The 22,767-nt window shown below is 45.8% G+C and overlaps 1 protein-coding gene across 1 annotated transcript in view; it reads right to left on the reverse strand.

Moving 5' to 3' along the window:
• Window positions 1-22,767, reverse strand: part of LOC134542325 (sodium-dependent transporter bedraggled) — a 152,026-nt gene that overhangs the window by 41,356 nt on the left and 87,903 nt on the right. The window contains exons 4-5 of the mRNA XM_063386474.1: window positions 21,738-21,936; window positions 18,082-18,428 (exon numbers count right to left, since the gene is read on the reverse strand). Coding sequence (XP_063242544.1) covers window positions 18,082-18,428; window positions 21,738-21,936 — 546 coding nt within the window. The remainder of the gene's footprint in view (window positions 1-18,081; window positions 18,429-21,737; window positions 21,937-22,767) is intronic.

Below are 22,767 nucleotides of genomic sequence, written 5' to 3' on the forward strand. Positions count from 1 at the left end.
CCTCAAAGACGACCTGATGTACTCACTAGTGTTCAAGGACGACAGGCGGCGACTGCCAGCTGGTATCACGCTGCTAGGCCGCCGCGCCGGCAACTACAATAACGAGGCGTGTGCGTGTGAGAACTGCGGTGATGATGAGCGATGAGGGGAAGAGGGGGAGGGATGAGGGAGTGGGGGAAGCGAGGGAAGCGCATGCGCACGACTGCTCTCCGCGACAACATGGGGGGGGGGGGGGGGGGGGGGGGGATCCTGATGCGGCGCGCATTGTTCCGTTATTCGAGTGACCGAGCGGCACACATCCCACAGCGCTCCCCCAACAATGGAGGTGCCCTGAGACAGATCTCGCGCGCGGACGCGACCGTCTGGCAGGGAAACCTTGGGTACCGCAAGCCCGGTCGCTTTGTCCCTCGCAGCCGAGGTCGAGGCTTTGTTTCCAGCAGGCGGCCACTCTTAGTGACAAGGCATTCTAATTATTTATTACTCCCTATAGTTAGAGACAGGAAAAATTCGCGATTTCAATGACCTGTAGGATAGACTCCATGATCCTCTATGCATGCGGGAAAATTACTTCTGCTCATTGGCTACTTACTGACTCGTGACTAGGGTTACCAGACACTGATAATAAAAAAGGAGGACATTTCACTAAAAAGGAGGACAATATATTTTCATAAAAAGCCATGAATTAATTAAATGGAGTATGATATTTTACAATGTTTTGGCATTTAATACAGTTTCAGTATAAAGAATCAAACAAACTTGCATATACAGCATATTAAAAACACGTGCTTCTGCATGTGCTGCTACCTGTCAAGCTGTCATAGAACTACTTACTAGTGGGGTGACTGAGGACAGCGCATTAGTGCGCACCGCGCGCTTTACTCAGAGTGTAACTGCAAGAATTATCTCACTTTATAAAAAAGCCGGACATTTTGGAGCATTAAGGAAAATCCGGCCGGACGCAAAAAAAAAATACATAAAAAGGAGGACATGTCCTTTTGCCGGACGTCTGGTAACCCTACTCATGACACCTGTTAACTGGGATGCTCGTGATTCGATACTTCTTTTGTTGAAGGTTTTTCATTGGCGGAGTGTCATTCAGATAAACTGTGGCCCAATCACTGATGCAGTAAAAAGCCAAACGTATTAATGAATCCGCAAATTTTTCAGGTCTCTAACTATAGTCGAAATTTTTAACATTAAAAGATATAAAACAGTTTGGTTTTGACAAAACTAGGTTTGAAACCAAGATGGCGTCTTACGGTTACGTTTCCTTAGAAGATAGAATTTAATATTAACAGATCATGCTCTTGATGACATAACAATATTAATGTTTTTCAAAAATTCCGATTCCAAATTTTCCTCAAAAAATAAATATTTTTTTTAAGTACAATAATTTTTTTTTCTCAATAAATCATACAAATGTTTGAAACTGTTGGGCTCTTTGCGTACATCTGGCAACAGAGCACACTGAAACAAGGACAGCGCTAATATCGTGTACGGAAAGAGAAAATGCCCAGTAAAATGCACGCTGCCATCTCAGTATGAGAGACGCTGTAGCACAGCTTTCTCCCAACAATCGATCGATAAAAGTTCAAAAATATGGGGAGTCGGTGAGGGGCACACCACGCTTGACGATTGTACAACTAAGAGCGACAAACATGTAGCATGGGTTCGACTCTTGCTTGGATTCGCGTGTTTCAAAAGTGTTTTTCAATTTCCATTTGGCGATAGAATTCACTAAACGATTGTTGTTCGATGGATAACCTAAGACGTTACTTCTTAATCTGTGTCCACCTCTTCCATTATTAACATAGTAGTAGACAATTTGTCATTAAATAAAACAAGTATTATCCTTAGTTAAAAAAATCCCTTGTGATTGCCCAAAACGAACTTGTAATAATTGTGCTATACCATGAGAAATTCTGCGGAAATTCTCCCGTAGTGAAATAATATTTTGAGATTAGATAGCTTCAAAATTAAAGTTATAATTTGCGTCAGATTGTACTACAGGCAATCCAAACATCTTTATGGTCATTATTATTGGATAGAGGGTAATTAGAGACGTAATGAAGTACCAAAAGCCAACACCACCAAACAAAAAAAAATGCAAAGAATCGTGTTCACACAGAAGCAGCCAACTATCAAATGTGATGTGTGAAAATGTTTAAGTCTTAAATTTGTGCCAGAAAATATCCACCTATTTGGAACGCGAATGACACATCAATGAAAACAGTGCGCGGTTAAAGCAGGCGAATAATTCGTCATTCGTCATTTAACGTCATGAATTTAATCCGGGTTGAAAGAAAACGGGTACAGAGGAGCAAAAACAATTAGATTTCTCCATTAGGAAACTTAGCCATCCGGACAACCGTTCATCACTGTCAACGCAGAGACGGAGTTCTTGTCTCGGGCTGGAAACACACCTCAGTCAAATAACAGGTGCGGAGAAAGCTGTTTGTTCGCCGAAGACAACACAATATTTTTTGATCGCAGCGTTGCAAACACGTTAAGTGATTGTCCTATACCACAAACACAAATTTGACTTGGGAAAAAAATATACACGCAATAAAACTGAGATTTTAGGACCGACAAAACATACTTACAAATAAATCGTTTTATTGGGACAATTAAATAAGACTTGAAGCATCTCAGCAGACATAGCAGCATCGTGGTTACACGTTTTCGTTACCATCCTACTTCCGTTACATTCGCGAAATTGTTCTTACCAAAAGCCGTATGCCGAAAGACAACATGTTACACGCAAGGGCACCCATACCTATGGGCAGGATGGGTCCGTGGCTAGCTTTCAGGCAAAGAAAAAAAAAGGTGTTCTTGAGCATTTTGGGCAAATTTTGAGTCCTTTAAGGCCATTTTTGGCTATTTTTTGTCATTTGTGATGGTTTCCCCCCCCTCCCCCTACAAATTCTGACCCCCTTACAAACTTCAATATGGGCGCCCTTGGTTACACGTCAAAAAAGTAGTGTTCGCACGCCTGTCGTATATCACAGAGTGAGTGCTCGCTATCAGTCCGCCGAGCTAGCAGGCAGCGGGGACGGGGAAAAACCGGAGATAGCGACATACGGGCGGCGGGTGTGGCAACGGTCGCTGATAGGTCGCGCCGCGGGGAGGTACTTACGCCCGCATGAACCCCGGATGCGTGCATCCCGGACCAGTTACACGTGTGGGGGCGCGAGCAGCGGGGGGCAGCAGCCCCACGTGTACCCACATCGAGTTCAAAATTTACACGACAGATAGCGCCACCATAGCTAGGTACCTAGTTATTTTGTCAATTCATAGACATCGTTAATATTTATAGTTAAATAATAATTAAATGTTTATGACAGAAATAAAAGTATGAATTAGATAATAAATAGAAGTGAAAACATAAATTACATTTGATATTGTTATTTGTTAAATATGGTTATTTTACGCTTCTATAATAACTGAAGAAAATTAAATTAGCAGGTATAACACAGTCCAAAACGTAAAGAAGAGCTGTTTTTATAAACGTAAAGAAGAGCTGTTTTTATAACGAAAAAAAAATCCTTTCAGTTTTTTTGAAATTGTATTGAGCAACCTGGCAATCAACAAGACTTCCGAGGCATTTATTTCGCTGGTGCTTCTAGCGCGGTGTCTCCTCTGAGCTGGCGCGCAGTCTTCTTGTCGTGCATAGGGCAATTGTGAGATTTTAGCGGTGACCGTAACATTATATGGCGGAGAAATTACGATAAAAGGATAATGCAAGTCTGCACCGGTTGGTTATTGGCTACAAATTACTCTGAAAACACGCCTTTTAGCCATTTTAACTATTCCAACAATACCACTTAAAAACTTTTCAAAACTCAACTGGGCATCCTGGTGCCCAGACCCAGAATATTTGCCACCTCCCCCCTCCTTCACCCATGTTGGTTAACCCTAGAGACCGGAAAAATTCGCTGTTTCAATGGCCTTCAGGATAGACCGTACATTCCCCTGTACACTCGGCCAAATAACGCCAGTTCATTGGCTGCTGACTTGTCAGTCGTCTCAGCTGGTTTGTCTGTGATTCGATCCTTCTTTAGTTGGAGGTTTATAATTGGTTGAGATTCGTCCAGATGAACAGTAAGCCAATAGCAAAATCATCTAAAAGGTATAAGTATTTGACTTCTAGCTTATCGCCTAATGAATCCGCGAATTTTTCCGGTCTCTAGTTATCCCTCTTGAAGGTCCTGGGTGGATGTTGAGCCAGTGCTCTCAATGGCCAAGTTCTCCGGGAAGAAGCATCAGAGAAGTGAGGCCGAGATTCGCCCGTCGGAACAATCATCATCCCCGTCCAGCACGAGATGTCGGGGAACGAGTAACACCGGGACGCCTCCGTCTGCAGACAATGCGGAGAGAGTTGCTGGGAGATGGCCCGAGAGGCCGAGAACAAATGGCGGTCGGAAATGTGACGAGTGGTGGAGGGTCGGCGGGGAGACAAACGGGCGGAAACGGGCGGGGAATCAGATCACACGTGCTCGGGCGAACGGAAGCTTCTCCTGTTCGCACGGAAACACTCGGTGAGAGTGCTGTAGTCATGCCGCGGTTTGTTCAGCACTTCTATTAGCCTTACTTCAGTTGTTTTTTCCTATGTAAACATTACTTCTTGTCATTACTCCCGCCACATGTTAAAATTAATACAGCGGCGGAACTACCGTCTGAATGCACATAATGGGTAGAGACAGGAAAAATTCGCGGTTTCGATGGCCTTCAGGATAGACTGCATATTCCCCTGTACGCTCGGGCAAATAACGCAAGTTCATTGGCTGCTGACTTGTAAGTCGTCTCAGTTGGTTTGTCTGTGATTCGATCCTTCTTTGGTTGAGGGTTTATAATTGGTTGAGATGCGTCCAGATGAACAGTAAGCCAATAGCAAAATCATCTAAGAGGTATAAGTATGTATTTGAATTCGAGCCTATCGCCTAATGAATCCGCGAATTTTTCCGGTCTCTAATAATGGGTCACGAGCGGCCATAAGAAGACTTCTCGAAAGGGGCTGTCGTACAAAGAAAGGCTTCAGTTGCAAAACATGACGTTTAAGTCAGAGATTGGCAGATCAGGCGAGGTGAAACTGCCATGGCTCGCCGTTGCCTTCCGCAGTTCGAAGGCGAAAGAACGCCACCACGCTCAGTCCTGGGAACTTCCTACAAGTGAGAAACCCCCGAGCCGGCAGGGAATGGAATCATTACCCTTGGCTCACCAGCCAACAGCTCTAACCACCGAGAAAACAAGTCGGACAATAGTTGTCTTTCATGACTCAAATAAAAAAAGTGACATTTTCCGGGTTTATTCAAAATTGCAACAAGCTTCCCTTAAAAACGGGGGCGAACATTTAATTCCATGTCACATTTTTGTGACAGGTGCCGCTGTAAGTCTAAGGATGGGTCTCACACACAATGTTGATTTTTTTTTTTTCGTTTTTTCGTCATTACATTTATTAAGGACTATTTCTACGATTTTAAAGCGATAACTCCCTTGTATTTGTTCTGCCACAAATATATTCAACAGATAGTGAACATCTGTTGAAAATATTTGTGGCAAGTGATATATTAAGTTAAAATGTTATAAATAACAATTAAATAAAAATAATGACTGATGAGAGCAAAAAAATGCAACATAGCGTGTGAGGAACACCATGTAAGAGGTCCTTCTATGCTGCGCCCGGCCCTAACGGCGCTGACCTTGAGCGCCTATCTACGGCGGCCAATACAACGGGGCAGCACGAGCTAACTGGACAAAGCAACGGGACCATCATGGCCGCCACTCGCGACTACAACAAAGAGAAGAAGAGCTTTATCAACCACAAACAGCTCATGTTCGCAGGTTTGCGTCAACATGCGAAACGTCACGTCGCAAAAAAAAAAAAAAAAAAAAAAAAAGTCAGACGGGTAGCGTTAGGGTTTGTTGCCGGCGAAGTGGGGGTGGGAGGAGAGAGATAATGGACCGGCCTGATTTAAACTTTTTTTTGGACATACGCCATTGCTGATTGCACTGTGACATAAGAAACCTCATTAACACACAAATGTCAGGGAATTTAATATTGGAATTATTATAAGTATAGACCGGAAAAATTCGCGGATACATTTCGCGTTATGCTAGAATCCAAACGCATGTACCTTCATATTGCTTCTGTAAATAGCTCACAGTTTATCTGAAGGACTTTGAGCCAATGAAAAACATTCAACCGAAGAAGTATAGAATCGGAAGCATCCCAGTCGCCAGGTCTCACAAGTCAGTAGCCAATGAACATGTGGCATTTTCCCGAATATGTAGTGGATCGCGGAGTATATCCTAGAGGTCATTGAAACCGCGAATTTTTCCAGGCTCTAATTATAAGGTATTACGCGACGCGCGAGACAGTGTCTGCCTCGTCAGCAGAACGTACCGCCGAAGAGAGGTGTGTATCGCCTCGCTAACTCCCTTACCGCAAAGCCTTGCAGTTGGACGTGTGCAGATTAGCGAGATAGAGAGTAATGATAGTAAGATTGACTTGCATAGAAGAATGATGGTTATCAACGAGTACTGCGGGTTGCCCGCCCGAAAGTCTCAGGAGGCACCGCACTAGGGTCGCGCACGACGGAGGTCTGCGGTTCGATGCTAGAGAGGGCGACAGCATCCAGCGACCGGAGCTGGACATGTCAGATCCGTGAACAGGAGGAAAATGGCGTGTGTGCGGAACATAACCAGCACGGACTAGTTTTTGAGTACAGCTGATGATTTCCACTGCTAAGGCAAATCCTTAAACGATAAGTGCGAAGATCCAGAGATCCGAATCCAGCCCAATACGATCTTGAACATCCTCCTACATAATCTCCCCTCCTTCCAGAGTTTACTCTTGTGGTATCTTAATCCTCATAGAACCATTACATTTGGTGTTCAGAAGTTAGCCCACTTTATACAAGAAAGATAAACATGCAAACACACAGAAAACAAGCTACAATCAGGCGAAGTCAAAAAAAATTTAAAACATAGCACAAGGAATTAATTATACATAATCACAGCACAGGCGGACACAGCGGGCTAACAAACACGAGAAAGTAGCAACCCTAACGGTAAATAAAGACATATTGGACAACAACGACGAACAGAAGAACCTAAAGATGATACTCTCGGTTCGTAAGGATACAATAAAAAGCTGCGCACGTGAAACACGAAGTTGCGTGGTTCGCACACCCGGCCCACGGGGGCAGCGCGACGCCAACATGTTCCCGGTCGTCCTTGCCTAGTATCCCGTCGGGCGGGCGAATCACACGCGCTCTTGCCGACGGCGGGTCCGCCGATGTTCACCGGAACGCTCGGAATCATCACCTTCCGGCAGTCACACGCGCCTGTATTGGCGAGACGGAAGTTTTAGATTCGCACGTCCTGCTGACCGGAGGAAAATACTCGGCAACGGGGACGCACCACAACGCCGAATGTACAATAACGCCGAAAACCATAACGCCGAAATGCCAAATTGACCACAACAACGCCGACAGCTAGAAAACTGCTGTGTACCACAACGCCGAAATACATTAACCCCCGAAAAATGTCATAGCAGGACTGCCACAAAGGTTAGGTTAGGTAAGGTTAGCACACAAATTCATTCCGTTGTTTTTCATTTTGCTCCTGTGCCCCCCCCTACCCGCAGCAACATTTTTCGGCGTTACTGTATGTCGGCGTCGTGGTACACAGCAGTTTTCTAGCTGTCGGCGTTGCGGTCAATTTGGCATTCGGCGTTATGGTATTCGGCGTTAATGTACGTTCGGCGTTGTGGTATTTCGGCGTTGTGGTAACGACCCCTCGGCAACTATGTATGCCTCCCGTCGGTTTCGAGGTCGAGCTGGAACTGAGGTACGGCGGAGGCGGACTCCCCGTCGCACCGAGCGTCGAACACGACGGCCGTTGATAGAACAACGTGCCTCGGCTTCCGCGCCGGCGACTCTTGTTGTTACGTGACGGCTCAGCGGCCAGACCTTGGCCGGCCGCCGGTCCACACTGTCCGCCGGCGTGGCGAAGGTTAACGAGGAGAACCGGGAAGGGGGGTGGTTCTCTCCAAGACGCACTCAGCTAGTTTTCCCACGTGCCATACACTAAAACTGAAAACATCGGAACTATATAACTAACCTTACAAGCCACACTGTGTTTGTTACTTGTATTTTGACCACTGCAACTTATTTTCAACTGTGCGAAATTTTCACGAAGAAGGCAACATGGTGCGTCGACAGTGAGTGGCGTGCTTTACGCAAGGAATCTAATTCAGAGTGCGGAATTTTTTTTTTTTTTGAAATATGTAGAAAATTTAATATTCGCTGTGGACAGAAAACCGAACAACATTAGTATGTATGAATTTTTTTTATCTCCCATCATTATAATTAGCTAACTATGGTTAACAAGTCCGGAGTAGTGGAATCAATAGCCTCTTCAATTCTGTGTCTCAACTCTGGCAGATCATTAGGTAGCGGCGGAACGTGGACACCATCTTTTATGAAGCCCCAGAAGGAAACAACTATCGCATGGCCCTGTAGTCACGGACACATCCTGCACCCCCCCCCCCCCCCCCCCGGGACGGCTGGCTGACGACGGTTTATTTGCAACGGGTCGTTACCACAACGCCGAAATACCACAACGCCGAACGTACAATAACGCCGAATACCATAACGCCGAATGCCAAATTGACCGCAACGCCGACAGCCAGAAAACTGCTGTGTACCACAACGCCGAAATACAGTAACGCCGAAAAATGTTGCTGCGGCGAGGGGGGGGGGGGGGCACAGGAGCAAATTGAAAAACCTAGGCTAGCCTAACATAGCCTAGCCTAACCTAACCTAACCTTTGTGGCAGTCCTGCAATGACATTTATCGGCGTTAATGTATTTCGGCGTTGTGGTACACAGCAGTTTTATAGCTGTCGGCGTTGTAGTCAATTTGGCATTCGGCGTTATGGTTTTCGGCGTTATTGTAGGTTCGGCGTTGTGGTATTTCGGCGTTGTGGCGCGTCCCCACTTGCAAGCCGTTGCGCGTCTACCGCGAGCTGACCGTTCAGCTGATCGACCTCAGCTCACGCCACGTGGTTGCGCAACTAACTGAGACACAGTAGGCGCAAACGAGTTCCTCGGACGACCTTCGGAACACACTCCCACGATAAACACCGCTTCCAACGCGAGGAACGCGGATGAACAAAACCCAGAGCGAGTCGCCACTGAAAAGCAGGTGGGTTAGGGTCCCTTCCAGAGCGGCGCCGAACACGAAGGTCAGTTGTTTGCAACACAGACACGTTGGCACGCGTCCGTGGCTATTCCTGGCGATTGTGAAAGGAGTGCGATCATGTAGTTATCCTTCCGCCACGCCTTAAGGACGAAAACAAATCAATGTCACAGTAAAAAAAAAAGAAAAAAAAAACAGCGCAGCCTGTTTCTGTCTGCCGCCTCTGGTTTACAGTTAAACAGCGATATTTGGTTACGCGGTATAAAGAAAAAAATGTGACCATGGAAACGAAGTATTAGGCCAGTATTCCAAGACACAAAAATAAGGGTTTAGGCGTTAAATATGCTACCCTGTATCCTAACAGTATACCTAGCGCACAATAGGACACTGCAAGTCCCTTAATTTTGGGGAACAGATTTTGGTGTCCTATCTGCTGCCGTTCTGTTGCCCAAATTCCGCGGATGCCCAAAGCTCGCCTTTTCGTTGATTTCGTTCACGTGACGGACCCGTGTACTTTCAATTTCGTGAATACCACGGGTCGTGCGAAACGTATTGGTGGGCCAAATGAAACTTTTATGATAGCGAAACTATCCTGAAATAAACTTTGTTCACTTTAATGGCCATAACGAGAAATAATCACAACTTGAAAAGTACTTGAGAAAATTAGAATAACATAATTTAATTCGTGCAACTGTTCTGCTTTCTATCTGGTTCCAGCGCATTCTAGCGGACGTTTGGTAACCATCGATTGGGCTATCCTTTCGAACCTGTTTCCCCCCCCCCCCCCCCCCCCCACAATCGTAACAATATTCACTCAGCAAAAAAATAAGAATAAACGCTGCGGAAGTTGTCACTGCAGCGGCAGAAACGCATAGTTCGACACCGGCAAATGGCTCGCAATTATCAAGGCCAGCTTGCGGGTCACGTGATCAATCAAACTAGCTGTCGCTCGAAGGCGATATCTTTAAAGAAACAATAATCTTTTCAAAAACAAAATACAATAATATTAATCATTTATCTATACATGCATCTTGTAACATCGTCAACAGACAAAGGATCGTTTTACTCAGAAAGCAATACTGTGTTCAGTGCATTTTGACTCGCCGCAGGTCCAGTAGTCGTTTCACACAATGGAAGATAAGTAAAAAAATATATATGTGGGCGAATATTATAACATAAAGGGCCAAATATTTTGTCACAATGCAATTTTTTTTTCTCAGCTGTAACTTAAAAGGTACTTAAGGGTAGTTGAATTGTCAATACCTCAATCACTATTGGACAATTTTCACACTAACCATCACGGGAAAACACTAGTATTCAACTTGGTATTTTTTTATTTGGAAAAAATTGGTTGTCTGTAAAGTCGGTTTACGGACGATAGTTTTACGTGACGTGATAACAAAACATTGATGAAATGATTGCATACTTTTATGAATAAAATTGAACCATTTTTATTGAATTATCACTATTTTGTATGGATAAAAAGGAGTGTAATGAAATCTACAATAATTGAATTGATAAATTTACTTTTATTTGCAAATATGTTTATTACTTTAACGAAGAGATTATTTTAACTATAACTTTTATACATGTTTGCTATTTAACTTGTTCCAATCTGTGTTATTCTGTTAAGGATAGGACGATGATAGGAAAAGTAGGAAACGAATGAGATAGATGCGGCGCAAGCGTAAAATGAGCGTAACGGGACAATGTGCGTTACGGGACACTTTTTCGTGCGTGCAGCCGGCGTTCATCGATTTATTAGACGTTATCACGTCAAAAAAGCTAACGAACTAAACCTGTGAACTGGTGACGTCATCAAGCCCGTGATCAGGGGTGCCAACTGGAGCGTCAGAGACGGCGCGCAGCGGGTCGAAATATGGCGACCTGGTTCGTGGGAGAGCCGTAACTGTGCCCGATTTGTTTCCCCGACATCTCGGCGGGACGCCCCGCAATTAGCACGGCCGCGACAACACACTGACACGGACCAGGACGTCTGGCGAGTCTTTCAGCTCTCGCCAGAGATGTGTAACAACTGACCTCGGTAACGAGTAAACTCACGTGTTGTGTTGCAAATACACTTACGATACGAAACTGGGACACGAAATTTAAAGTAGAATTCTTTAAATATCCGCAAATTGTGTTTTTGACGTAACAACGTCTAATAAATCGATGAAAGCCGGCTGCACGCACGAAAAAGGATGACTCATTGTCCCGTTACGCACATTGTTCCGTTACGCTGTGTCCCGTTACGCTCATTGTACGCTTGCGCCACATCTATCTCTCTTCCACTCGATTGGAACAACCATCGATTTGACTTTTTCGAGGCACATTAAACTTGAAACACTCCCATTCGTTCCTACTTTTCCTATCATCGTCCTATCTTTAACAGAATAACACATATTGGAAGAAGTTAAAAAGCAAACATGTATAAAAGTTATAGTTAAAATTATCTCTTCGTTAAAGTAATAAACATATTTGAATTAATGAGTGCAAACAAAAGTAAATTTATCAATTAAATTGTAGATTTCATTTCACTCCTTCTTTGTATACATACAAAATAGTGATAATTCAATAAAAATGATTCAATTTTATTCATAAAAGTATGCAATCATTTCATCAATGTTTTGTTATGACGTCACGTTAAACTATCGTCCGTAAACCGACTACAGACAAACAATTTTTAAACTACATTTCTCGACGGGAATCACACGTGGTCTCCGCACTCGCCGCTGGAATACGCTGCCGGAGCATCTACATCGACTACTGAATCATTCGATTAGCAGACCCAAAATTATACACTGTATAATGAAACGGCTCCAATAAAAGCGAAAAAGACTTGAAGATATACTAAGTCTCGGCCTTCAGACTGATTTTCGACAAGGAATTTTATTAAAATACTTGCCCATATTGTTTAAATTCTTTAACAGTTAGTATTATAAAGTTTCTCTTTGGTTTGTGAACTTCAGTCAACGGCATCCTTACCGTAAAGGATACCGTGGTTGTTACACATTTCCGTTCCATGCAACTTCCGTTCCATTCACGATATTAGTCCTAACCAAATGTCGTATGGAAAGAGAGATAAGTTGTTACAAGTGAAAAAATGAAAGTTAATAATTTATGTTCCATGGAAACGCACACATATTGTCTTGACGAGAGGAACGGTTAAAAATTACTGTTAAAAATTTCGCGGATTCCTCTGGCCTCAGGATAGAATTCAAAGTACTAGGTGTGCTCGACCCATGTTTACTTTCCCATTGGTTGATTTCTTAGCGAGAACATTTTTATCCTTGTTATTTGGCACTACCTGATTCGCTTACTTCTCTCCTAACTGGGCATCATTGGCTCACGGTCGTAGGAGGGGCGTGTCCAAACAACTGCGGGCCAATCACGAACACAGTGCGAGAGTGTGAAGGTTTGCATTCTAGCTTGCGACTAAATGAATCCGCGAAATTTCCGGGTCTCTAACAATTATTGACTTTTAATGACAAAGATTTCTAAAGTTTTGAAAATCAGTCATCAGAACTATAGTTTCAAGAGTATTTAAGTTTAACAAGTTTACATACTGTAGAGTAGCAGTAAAGAAAATGTAAATTATTAAAAAAAAAAAAAAAGAACTGGCATGACAGGTTATATGCGGACTGGAGTTGATTAATTTTTGCCTTATCTCTATTTTTTTTATTTCACTTCTAGGAATAATGAGTTGATTTTGGTAAGAAAAAAAAGGGGGGGTTATCGCCTCCATTGCCCCTACCACCAGACAGCCACTGGTGCCCATTGCTGTGTTCTGTTGCATGCACGTGCGAAGGAAGGAGAGAGTTGTTGCTGGAGGCCTAACAAGATTTTGAAGGTTTTATTCGTGCTCCAAAATGAATCTAGTGAGTTTACCTTCAAAGCAATTAAACCGGTTTCTGTCAAGTTACGAAAGTACTGGCGAAATTCTCGAATATCCTTCGGTTGTTATTTAACCAGTGTCCTTCTTATACATAAACTGAACATTTTCAATAGAGTAGTCCACATCGGTACCGACTAGGAGTTCAATTAACGAGTCATGGCGGAAATTGTACACACATCATCAATAGGTCTAGCTTCTTCAGAACGCGAATAAGACAACTCAAAGACCATGGCGACCATATCATCTTTAATTGAATCATTTAAAAAATAAAAAATAAAAACAGATTAAATTTTAAGAAATATTTTTTTTTACATTATTCAGCAAATATCATCTATAGTCTATATTTGAAGCTAAGCAGAGTATTGTAGGCATTTGCAAATATAATTTAAGTTCATCAGAATTTTGCTACGCATATTTCAATTGAGGAAAATATTTGAATTAATGCAGGTGCTAATGAGGCTTTAAAAAAATCTTAAAATGTTTTTTCCCCCCTTTATTTAATTGTATTGCCTGGTTAAGAACCTCTCGCCAGAAATGTTTTGATTCCAATTCACTAATCTAAGTTTCGAAGACACCGCGCGGAAAGCTGAGGGAGTGTTGCGAGCGAAAGCTATTCTCAAGCACATCCCGACGTCGCTCACTGACATCGGAGAATGTTCTTTGACTTAGAGACGAGGGAAGCCTTCTTTCCACAGACGAGAGAGCCAAACGCCCGATCGTGCATCTTAAGGATGTTTTTTTTTGTTCATTGTAAATAAATATAGCGGTGTTGATAAAATGGTAAATTAGTAGAGACCGGAAAAATTCGCGAATTCATTTCGCGATAGGCTAAAATACAAATAGTTATACATCAGTGCTGCCTCTGCTATTGGCTTACAACTGACCTGGATGACTCTGGGCCAATGAGAAACACCCAACCAAAGCTTTATCGAATCACAGGCTGCTACGTTGGGACGTCTCACAAGACAGCAGCAGCCAATGAGTGGGTGACATTTGACCGAGAGTACGAAGAACTATGGAGTTCATCCTGCAGGTCATTGAATCCGCGAATTTTTCCGGTCCCTATCAATTAGGTTATGTTAGCTACATTATAAATACTTTAAGACATTGTGGACGGTTGATTTGGTTAGCATAGCTACATTAAAGATACGGGAAAAAAGCATGAACTTCGGGTAACTTCGGGTTTTGGCTCTCTCGTCTGTGAGAAGAAGGCCGCCGGGGGCAGACGTCTGCAGACACGTCCTGCGCGTGGTCGGACGCTGCCAGACCGGCTTGCAATGGAATCCGGAAGAAATGCACCGATCACTGCGCCCTGGCGCGGGGTCTCACTTGCCACATTGACTCTCTCTCTCTCTCTCTCTCTCTCTCCCTCCCCCCCTTCCACAATTTCTCGTCTTACTAATAGCATTGAATATATATCAATGCTAATAGTTAAGGGCTTTCTCCTTAAATTCAACACCGTATCTCTCTTGAATTTGTTCTCCTGTAACAAATGTTTTCAACGTTTATTTCCTAAAAATGCGCGCAATATCTGCTTGCATGCGCGACTTGCACAGGAATTATTATCACACTTATACAAATCTCTTGGAAATATCTGTGACGGAGCAACCAATGTAAGAGAGGTATAGTGTTGAATTTACAGAAATAGTGCGTGAGACTACACCTTAAGGCGGAGATATAAAAACCGTAAGACTTCATTTTTGTTTGAACAGTTTTTAAGATGTAACAATTATTTAAATGTATTATATTGCGTATTTGACTAAGTTGACGCATAGAATCAAAGTTAATAGTAATCTGCTAAAAATATTTTCCCCTGTGAAATGAAATTATTTTGGTATAGAATTTGATTTTGGGAATGACAACTGCAATAATACTGTCAAACACTAAGTAATTTGTAGTCTCAAAAAATCGCTTACGAAGACAAAGTATCAATATGGAAATGGCCAAAGAACTTTGAAACCAAAATGGCGTTTCCTGGTTAATTTTTTTCCTTCCCTTATATTTTTTCAACAAGAGTGATAATTTCTCCAATATTTTACGTCTTCGCAACCGACGATCTTTGTAAATGTTCCAAGTCAACAAAAGGAAAGTCTTGGCAGCTCAGAAATAGCGAGGATGCCAGGTTTTCTGCACCCACGCCAAGGCCAGAGAGAAGACAGAGCTAATTTTTTTAGTTTTATTTATCTTTGTTTACAACGGCCGACTGTGACCTTTACCTTGCAGACGAGCATCCACCCAATATACAAACTACCAACATCGGCCAGAAAAATTTGGCGGAACAAGATGGAATCAAAGAGAACAAAAACTGAGGAAAATCTTTTTTATGTTTTATAACTATATTCATATCTGCATTTATTTCGTGACTAGCTCTGCAGCGCATCAACTTCTGAACCGTTCAACCGATCGCCATGGGTAAACAGAAAATCATTGGTAATCATAATTGTGTGTCATTTCTCTATGTCCACCACACTGTCATATATGGCGCTATCAGTTTTGCTTTAACACACGGACAAGAAATATATCACCCTGTGTTCAGTCCAGGCAACGCCGGGTACTGCAGCGAGAGAGAGATAGAGAGAGATAGAGAGATAGAGAGAGATAGAGAGAGATTCTTATTTCCTGAGCACGATCTACGATCTTCCAACAAAACTGTCATTCAACTGATGTGAACTAAACCTAGTACACCAATACACACATTTTTGTAGTAATTGGAGATATATATATACATATATATAAGATACTTATTTTTTAAAAGAAATATCAAACCCTGGATCTATATATATATTTATATTTATACATACACACATATATATATTTTAAGACATATGAAACCCTGGAACAGTTCCTGCAGGGCAGCTTGCACGCGTAGCCTCTGGTTGGAAGCAGTAGGATCAGCTGACGGGTTCATGGAACACACCCCCCCCCCCTGCCTATACAGAGTGTACAGTAAAGAAACATCCTCCTCTGGTTCCCGCCGCAGCTGGCTCCCAACGGTTCCTGCAGACAGCTGCCCGCCGCGCCAGCTGTTCGCAACACCCGCCACTCAGGTCACACGTACTATCATTATGGTACCTGTACCGTTAATTTGACCTTCTGTACCATGCACCATGGCGAGGCCGTCACGGTACGTACGAAAATGTAACAATTATCGACGGAGATAAGCAATGAGAAAACTAAAAACTGAAAACTGTGACTGTGTGAAATTGTTACGATTTACGTACATCCATGGTGTTTTAATTTATCCAACCCGAATTATTTGGAACTCGCTCAAGACGATGTGCCCTAATGTCCAGATTCACGGCTTCAATTCCAACTGCGGAAGTTCTTTTACTCTGGTGCTCTGGGTTGGTGAATTGAAGACTAAAGAATTGTTTTATACCTGTTAGGCTTCTGAGAGATAAAGAAATGCCCGCGCGGGAATACGAAACAAGCGAATTTAAGGGAAGATAAAATCCCGGTTGTTTCTTTTTATTAATGTATACTTTAGACCGTTATTCTGGCCAGTGTACATTACTCTGAATACTGAAGTAGAGTGAGCAGTAAGGTTACACAGTAAAAAAAAGTGAGATGATAAAATATTATGAATCATTGTACGTCCGAGTTTCAACGAAGAAAGAGTCACGAAAGTTCGTGAAAGGTGCGTTAAAACACACGTACTGCTATCAACTGAACTTCTTGGTTTAAAATGTTTTCAACAGCATGAGAATGTTGGAATACAAAATGTGAACAATATACACGGGGCACTCTTTAGAGGGCATTTTCATAATTCTGTCGATAAATCGTAAGTCGATGATGGATCATGCGCACAGGACGCAAACCGGTCTCTATCGTTGGTCTATGCCGACACCAGGCGACACAAGACTGCGCTTGGAGCAAGATCTTAAGACATGGGCGTGCAATAGCGAGTGCACAAGTACGGCAGCATCGTTATTTTAGAAATTTGGCTTCGTTAAAACATAGTACGTAATTCAGTGGAATGCCTAGCGTTAATAGTGCCTGAGCGCTACAGAAATAATTAAACCTTTGAAGTCATTTGGTATAGTTTTTAAAATTTTTGTTTGTTGGATGACTACAACTGTTAAAACTGTTAATTTACACATAATGGTCTTTGTAAAATTATTAACGCTTGATTTATGCTTTAAAGAAGATTAATGTTCAATTTAAAAATTGTTGAAATCAATATGGCATCTTCCAGTTCCTATCTCTCTCCCCTTAAAGTGTACTATGCAATAGTCAAAGAGGCGTTTGGATGTGAAAATTTAGGTCCTACATCAAAAAATAATGACACAGGTATTCATAGCGAATCGTAGTCGTTCGTCGCGGGCAGAAAAACAATAAAGTCGCCCCCACGACACGGTTTGACGGAAAGACCTTGCCTTGCGCGTAGGGGCCACTGAGCACTACGTGTATGCGCCGGTGTCGCCCTTATGGCTCCCTTGTTCCCGGGCTACAGTAGGGATCTGTCGCTTTTTAGGCACAGAGTGATGCCAGAGCTGCGAGCATCAAGAGTTCCAGTTATTTACAATTTTAATATTACAAAAAAAATTCATAACAAATTAATGAAATCGTTTTTACCGAAAAAAAATCAAACAATACGTAATCATTTAAGCCATAGTCGGATGTAATGGTCTCGAAAATATATTAATGTAATATTATGTGTTAATGAGTTATTATAAAATTCTCAAAGTTCGGATTACATATCGTTTTAACATTACAATTATTACCAAGTTGACATGAGAAACACAGCAGGAGAAATTGCAACGGTGACATCATAATTCAAAATGGCGGAATGTTCTAGAAAACAAAATGGCGGCGATGACGTCATCCAAGATGGCCACCAGTCAAGGTCATCTAAGATGGCCGCCGTGACGTCACAAATCCAAGATGGCGGTCGGCACCGGTCACCACACCCAGAACCCGTGTCCCCGGACCGTCACTTGCACACTACTAACATGAGACACGGCAGGAGGCAGCTGGACTGACCTGGCCGAGCGCACCGAGTGGGCGGGGCTGTGCGTCTCGTCGCCGCTGGACTCGCTGGAGGCGGCGCTGGAGGCGGCGCTGGTGGGCGGGTCGGGGGCCAGCGTCACGTGGCGGCGCTCGGCCTGGGCGCTGAAGCGGCGCGGGAAGGCCTCGGCCGGGGGCGGCGCGGGCTGGCGGCGGGCCGGGGACGGCTGCGGCGCGGGCGGCCCGAGGGGCGGCAGCGGGGGCAGCGCGCCCGGGGGGGCGGAGCGCACCCGCGCCGCCGCCGGCGGGTCGCCCAGCGCGAAGCGACGCACGCGCCGCATGGACGCGCGCACCCACGACTCGGCGGCGGTCGTCGCCGCCTCCTGCGCGCGAGCACACGGCGTCTCAACCCGCCGTCCGACACTTTTACACCAGCACTCTGTCCGCCGTCACACCCTCCTGAAGCCAAGCGCCCAGCGACACTCGGTCCGCCGCTGTCAGAGCGGAGGGCACATCGTACACTCTGTCCGCCGTCACACCCTCCTGAAGCCAAGCGCCCAGCGACACTCGGTCCGCCGCTGTCAGAGCGGAGGGCACATCGTACACTCTGTCCGCCGTCACACCCTCCTGAAGCCAAGCGCCCAGCGACACTCGGTCCGCCGCTGTCAGAGCGGAGGGCACATCGTACACTCTGTCCGCCGTCACACCCTCCTGGAGCCAAGCGCCCAGCGACACTCGGTCCGCCGCTGTCAGAGCGGAGGGCACATCGTACACTCTGTCCGCCGTCACACCCTCCTGGAGCCAAGCGCCCAGCGACACTCGGTCCGCCGCTGTCAGAGCGGAGGGCACATCGTACACTCTGTCCGCCGTCACACCCTCCTGGAGCCAAGCGCCCAGCGACACTCGGTCCGCCGCTGTCAGAGCGGAGGGCACATCGTACACTCTGTCCGCCGTCACACCCTCCTGGAGCCAAGCGCCCAGCGACACTCGGTCTGCCGCTGTCAGAGCGGAGGGCACATCGTACACTCTGTCCGCCGTCACACCCTCCTGAAGCCAAGCGCCCAGCGACACTCGGTCCGCCGCTGTCAGAGCGGAGGGCACATCGTACACTCTGTCCGCCGTCACACCCTCCTGGAGCCAAGCGCCCAGCGACACTCGGTCCGCCGCTGTCAGAGCGGAGGGCACATCGTACACTCTGTCCGCCGTCACACCCTCCTGAAGCCAAGCGCCCAGCGACACTCGGTCCGCCGCTGTCAGAGCGGAGGGCACATCGTACACTCTGTCCGCCGTCACACCCTCCTGGAGCCAAGCGCCCAGCGACACTCAGTCCGCCGCTGTCAGAGCGGAGGGCACATCGTACACTCTGTCCGCCGTCACACTCTCCTGAAGCCAAGCGCCCAGCGACACTCGGTCCGCCGCTGTCAGAGCGGAGGGCACATCGTACACTCTGTCCGCCGTCACACCCTCCTGAAGCCAAGCGCCCAGCGACACTCGGTCCGCCGCTGTCAGAGCGGAGGGCACATCGTACACTCTGTCCGCCGTCACACCCTCCTGAAGCCAAGCGCCCAGCGACACTCGGTCCGCCGCTGTCAGAGCGGAGGGCACATCGAACACTCTGTCCGCCGTCACACCCTCCTGAAGGTAAGCGCCCAGCGACACTCGGTCCGCCGCTGTCAGAGCGGAGGGCACATCGTACACTCTGTCCGCCGTCACACCCTCCTGAAGCCAAGCGCCCAGCGACACTCGGTCCGCCGCTGTCAGAGCGGAGGGCACATCGTACACTCTGTCCGCCGTCACACCCTCCTGAAGCCAAGCGCCCAGCGACACTCGGTCCGCCGCTGTCAGAGCGGAGGGCACATCGTACACTCTGTCCGCCGTCACACCCTCCTGAAGCCAAGCGCCCAGCGACACTCGGTCCGCCGCTGTCAGAGCGGAGGGCACATCGTACACTCTGTCCGCCGTCACACCCTCCTGAAGCCAAGCGCCCAGCGACACTCGGTCCGCCGCTGTCAGAGCGGAGGACACATCGTACACTCTGTCCGCCGTCACACCCTCCTGGAGCCAAGCGCCCAGCGACACTCGGTCCGCCGCTGTCAGAGCGGAGGGCACATCGTACACTCTGTCCGCCGTCACACCCTCCTGGAGCCAAGCGCCCAGCGACACTCGGTCCGTCGCTGTCAGAGCGGAGGGCACATCGTACACTCTGTCCGCCGTCACACCCTCCTGGAGCCAAGCGCCCAGCGACACTCGGTCCGCCGCTGTCAGAGCGGAGGGCACATCGTACACTCTGTCCGCCGTCACACCCTCCTGGAGCCAAGCGCCCAGCGACACTCGGTCCGCCGCTGTCAGAGCGGAGGGCACATCGTACACTCTGTCCGCCGTCACACCCTCCTGGAGCCAAGCGCCCAGCGACACTCGGTCCGCCGCTGTCAGAGCGGAGGGCACATCGTACACTCTGTCCGCCGTCATACCCTCCTGGAGCCATGCGCAAAAAAGTGTACATATTTTATCTAGTTACGATGACGGGAACCGGAGATATAACAATAAAACCACAGAAGGCGATATGTCCTTTTCTCTCCTCCCGTAGCACAGCCACTGAGCTCACGTGCTGAGTGTTGTATGCCAATAGAAAGAATGTTTATGGTTAAAAGAGTTTTTTTCCCCCAAAAATTGACGTAAGGTCTTACGTACTAACTATTTATCCTTGGCCGCGTCCAACGAAGGAACAACCCCCCCCCCCCCCCCCCCTCACAGAAATGCGTACAAGTGAAAGTAGTTCAGGTGGCGCCAGGTTAGTTCCCACTGGTTCCTGCATGATATCAGGCGGGAGAACTGATACGAAAGTTTTTGGAGGTGATCCGCATATTAGCCACTGTGTGCTTTAAGGTCACTTCTGTTTCAGTGCCGGAAAATAATTGAAATAATTCTTGCAGTCGTAAATTTTGAACTAAAATATAATTTTCAGCTTTGCTCCTTATAAGATCCCTCGTCTAGACACAATTATTATTTATTTTCTGTAGAAAGTGGCTTATTCAAACTGTCAGAAGTCGTGGAGAATAAGTTTCTGTGGACTGTGCAGACCACCATTACGCCTTAGCCACGTCACCAAAACAAACAAACATCTCTTCTGATGAGCTCCAAGACATTAAAAAAAAAGTAGAAAGCAAATTCTGACAGCGTCATCCTTCCTGCAGACGAGGATCGTGCCACAGTCACGGTATACAGGACTACCGACTCGGAGGATAAATTCGTTACATTGATATTACCTTTGAAAGATTTGTGCAATGGGAGTACATGACTTGATGTAAGTTTTTGGACATACGCCATTGCTAAGAACTTTTTCTGTTGAAGAAAAACTAAAAAAAAAAAAAAAATTAAATAAAAATTCCCCAAAAAGACAAAAATACAAAAAATTAAGCAAAACATTGCTGTTGTCAACAAGGATATAAACACCACAAAATATTCTCGAACAGGAATATGGTCAACGGAATATTTTGTGGTGTTTATATCCTTGTTGACAACAGCAATTTTTTTGCTTAAATTTGTGTATTTTTGTCTTTTTTTTTGGGGGGTATATTTATTTATTTATTTTAATTTTTTTAGTTTTTCTTCAACAGAAAAAGTTCTTAGCAATGGCGTATGTCCAAAAACTTACATCAAGCCACGTATCATTTGAACCAGTGATCGCTCACCTGCGGGGGCGGCGGTTGTGCGACCTCGGGCTGCGGCGCCGGCTGCATCTCGGCCGGGGGCGGCGGCGGCGGCGGCGGCGGCGCGGGGAGGGGCTCCTCCTGCTCACCGGGGTCACCGGGGTCACCGGGGTCGGCGTGTATGAGCTGCAGCTCGTCCTGCACCCAGCTCCAGTCCACCTCCTCGTCCTCCGCCGTCCAACTGCAAGGCGAGCCACTCCCGTCGGGCGGATGTCGTGCCACTTCCCTCCTCCCGCGTCACTTCCCGGGCCGCGTCACTCGCGATACACTCTCAGGACCGCGGGGTTTCCTCCGAGCACACCACACGTCAGCCGAGTGGATCGAGACCCGACAAATTCGTGGGTTCAATGACCTCCAGGATAGACCCCAATATCCCCTACACACTCGGGCAAATGCCAACTGTTCATTGGCTGCTGACTTGTGAGTCGTCTCGACTGGGCGGCCTGTGATTCGACACTTCTATGAGTGAGGGGTCTCTAATTGGCCCTCAGTCCTCCAGATTAACAGTTAACCAGTGACAGAAGCAGCACTAAGGTATAATTATTTGAATTTTAGCATAACAAGAAATGAACCCGCGAATTTTACGGGTCTCTACGGAATGGATTAAAGCCCGCCGCACACGGTACAATATTCCTTACAATATTGTAAGCCAGGAGTCGTACTGGCTCTACTATTAGCTTCTTCACTCGAATTCAAACTGAAATACAGCTAGTAGCTGTACGAGCTGGTCAACTGGTTTTGCGTAATAGACTGCGTCCTATTTTCGTTGCTTGGTGCTTTCCAATATTCAAGGAGTGGCCAATCAGAACTCACGAAAACGCACGAGGGGTTGTTTACACTTTTAAGCGCGCTTGTCGTGATAAACATGGACGGAAAGAAGTGGAATAGTGACCAACTCCTCGTTTTAATAAATGCATACAAAGAAGAGCCTTGTTTGTATGCAGTAAAACATGTGAATTATCATAATAAAAATTTGTTGTGGAGAATATTCTCTTGACAAAACTAGTAAGGC

Source organism: Bacillus rossius (genome assembly GCF_032445375.1).
Source record: "Bacillus rossius redtenbacheri isolate Brsri chromosome 4 unlocalized genomic scaffold, Brsri_v3 Brsri_v3_scf4_2, whole genome shotgun sequence".
NCBI lineage: Eukaryota > Metazoa > Arthropoda > Insecta > Phasmatodea > Bacillidae > Bacillus > Bacillus rossius.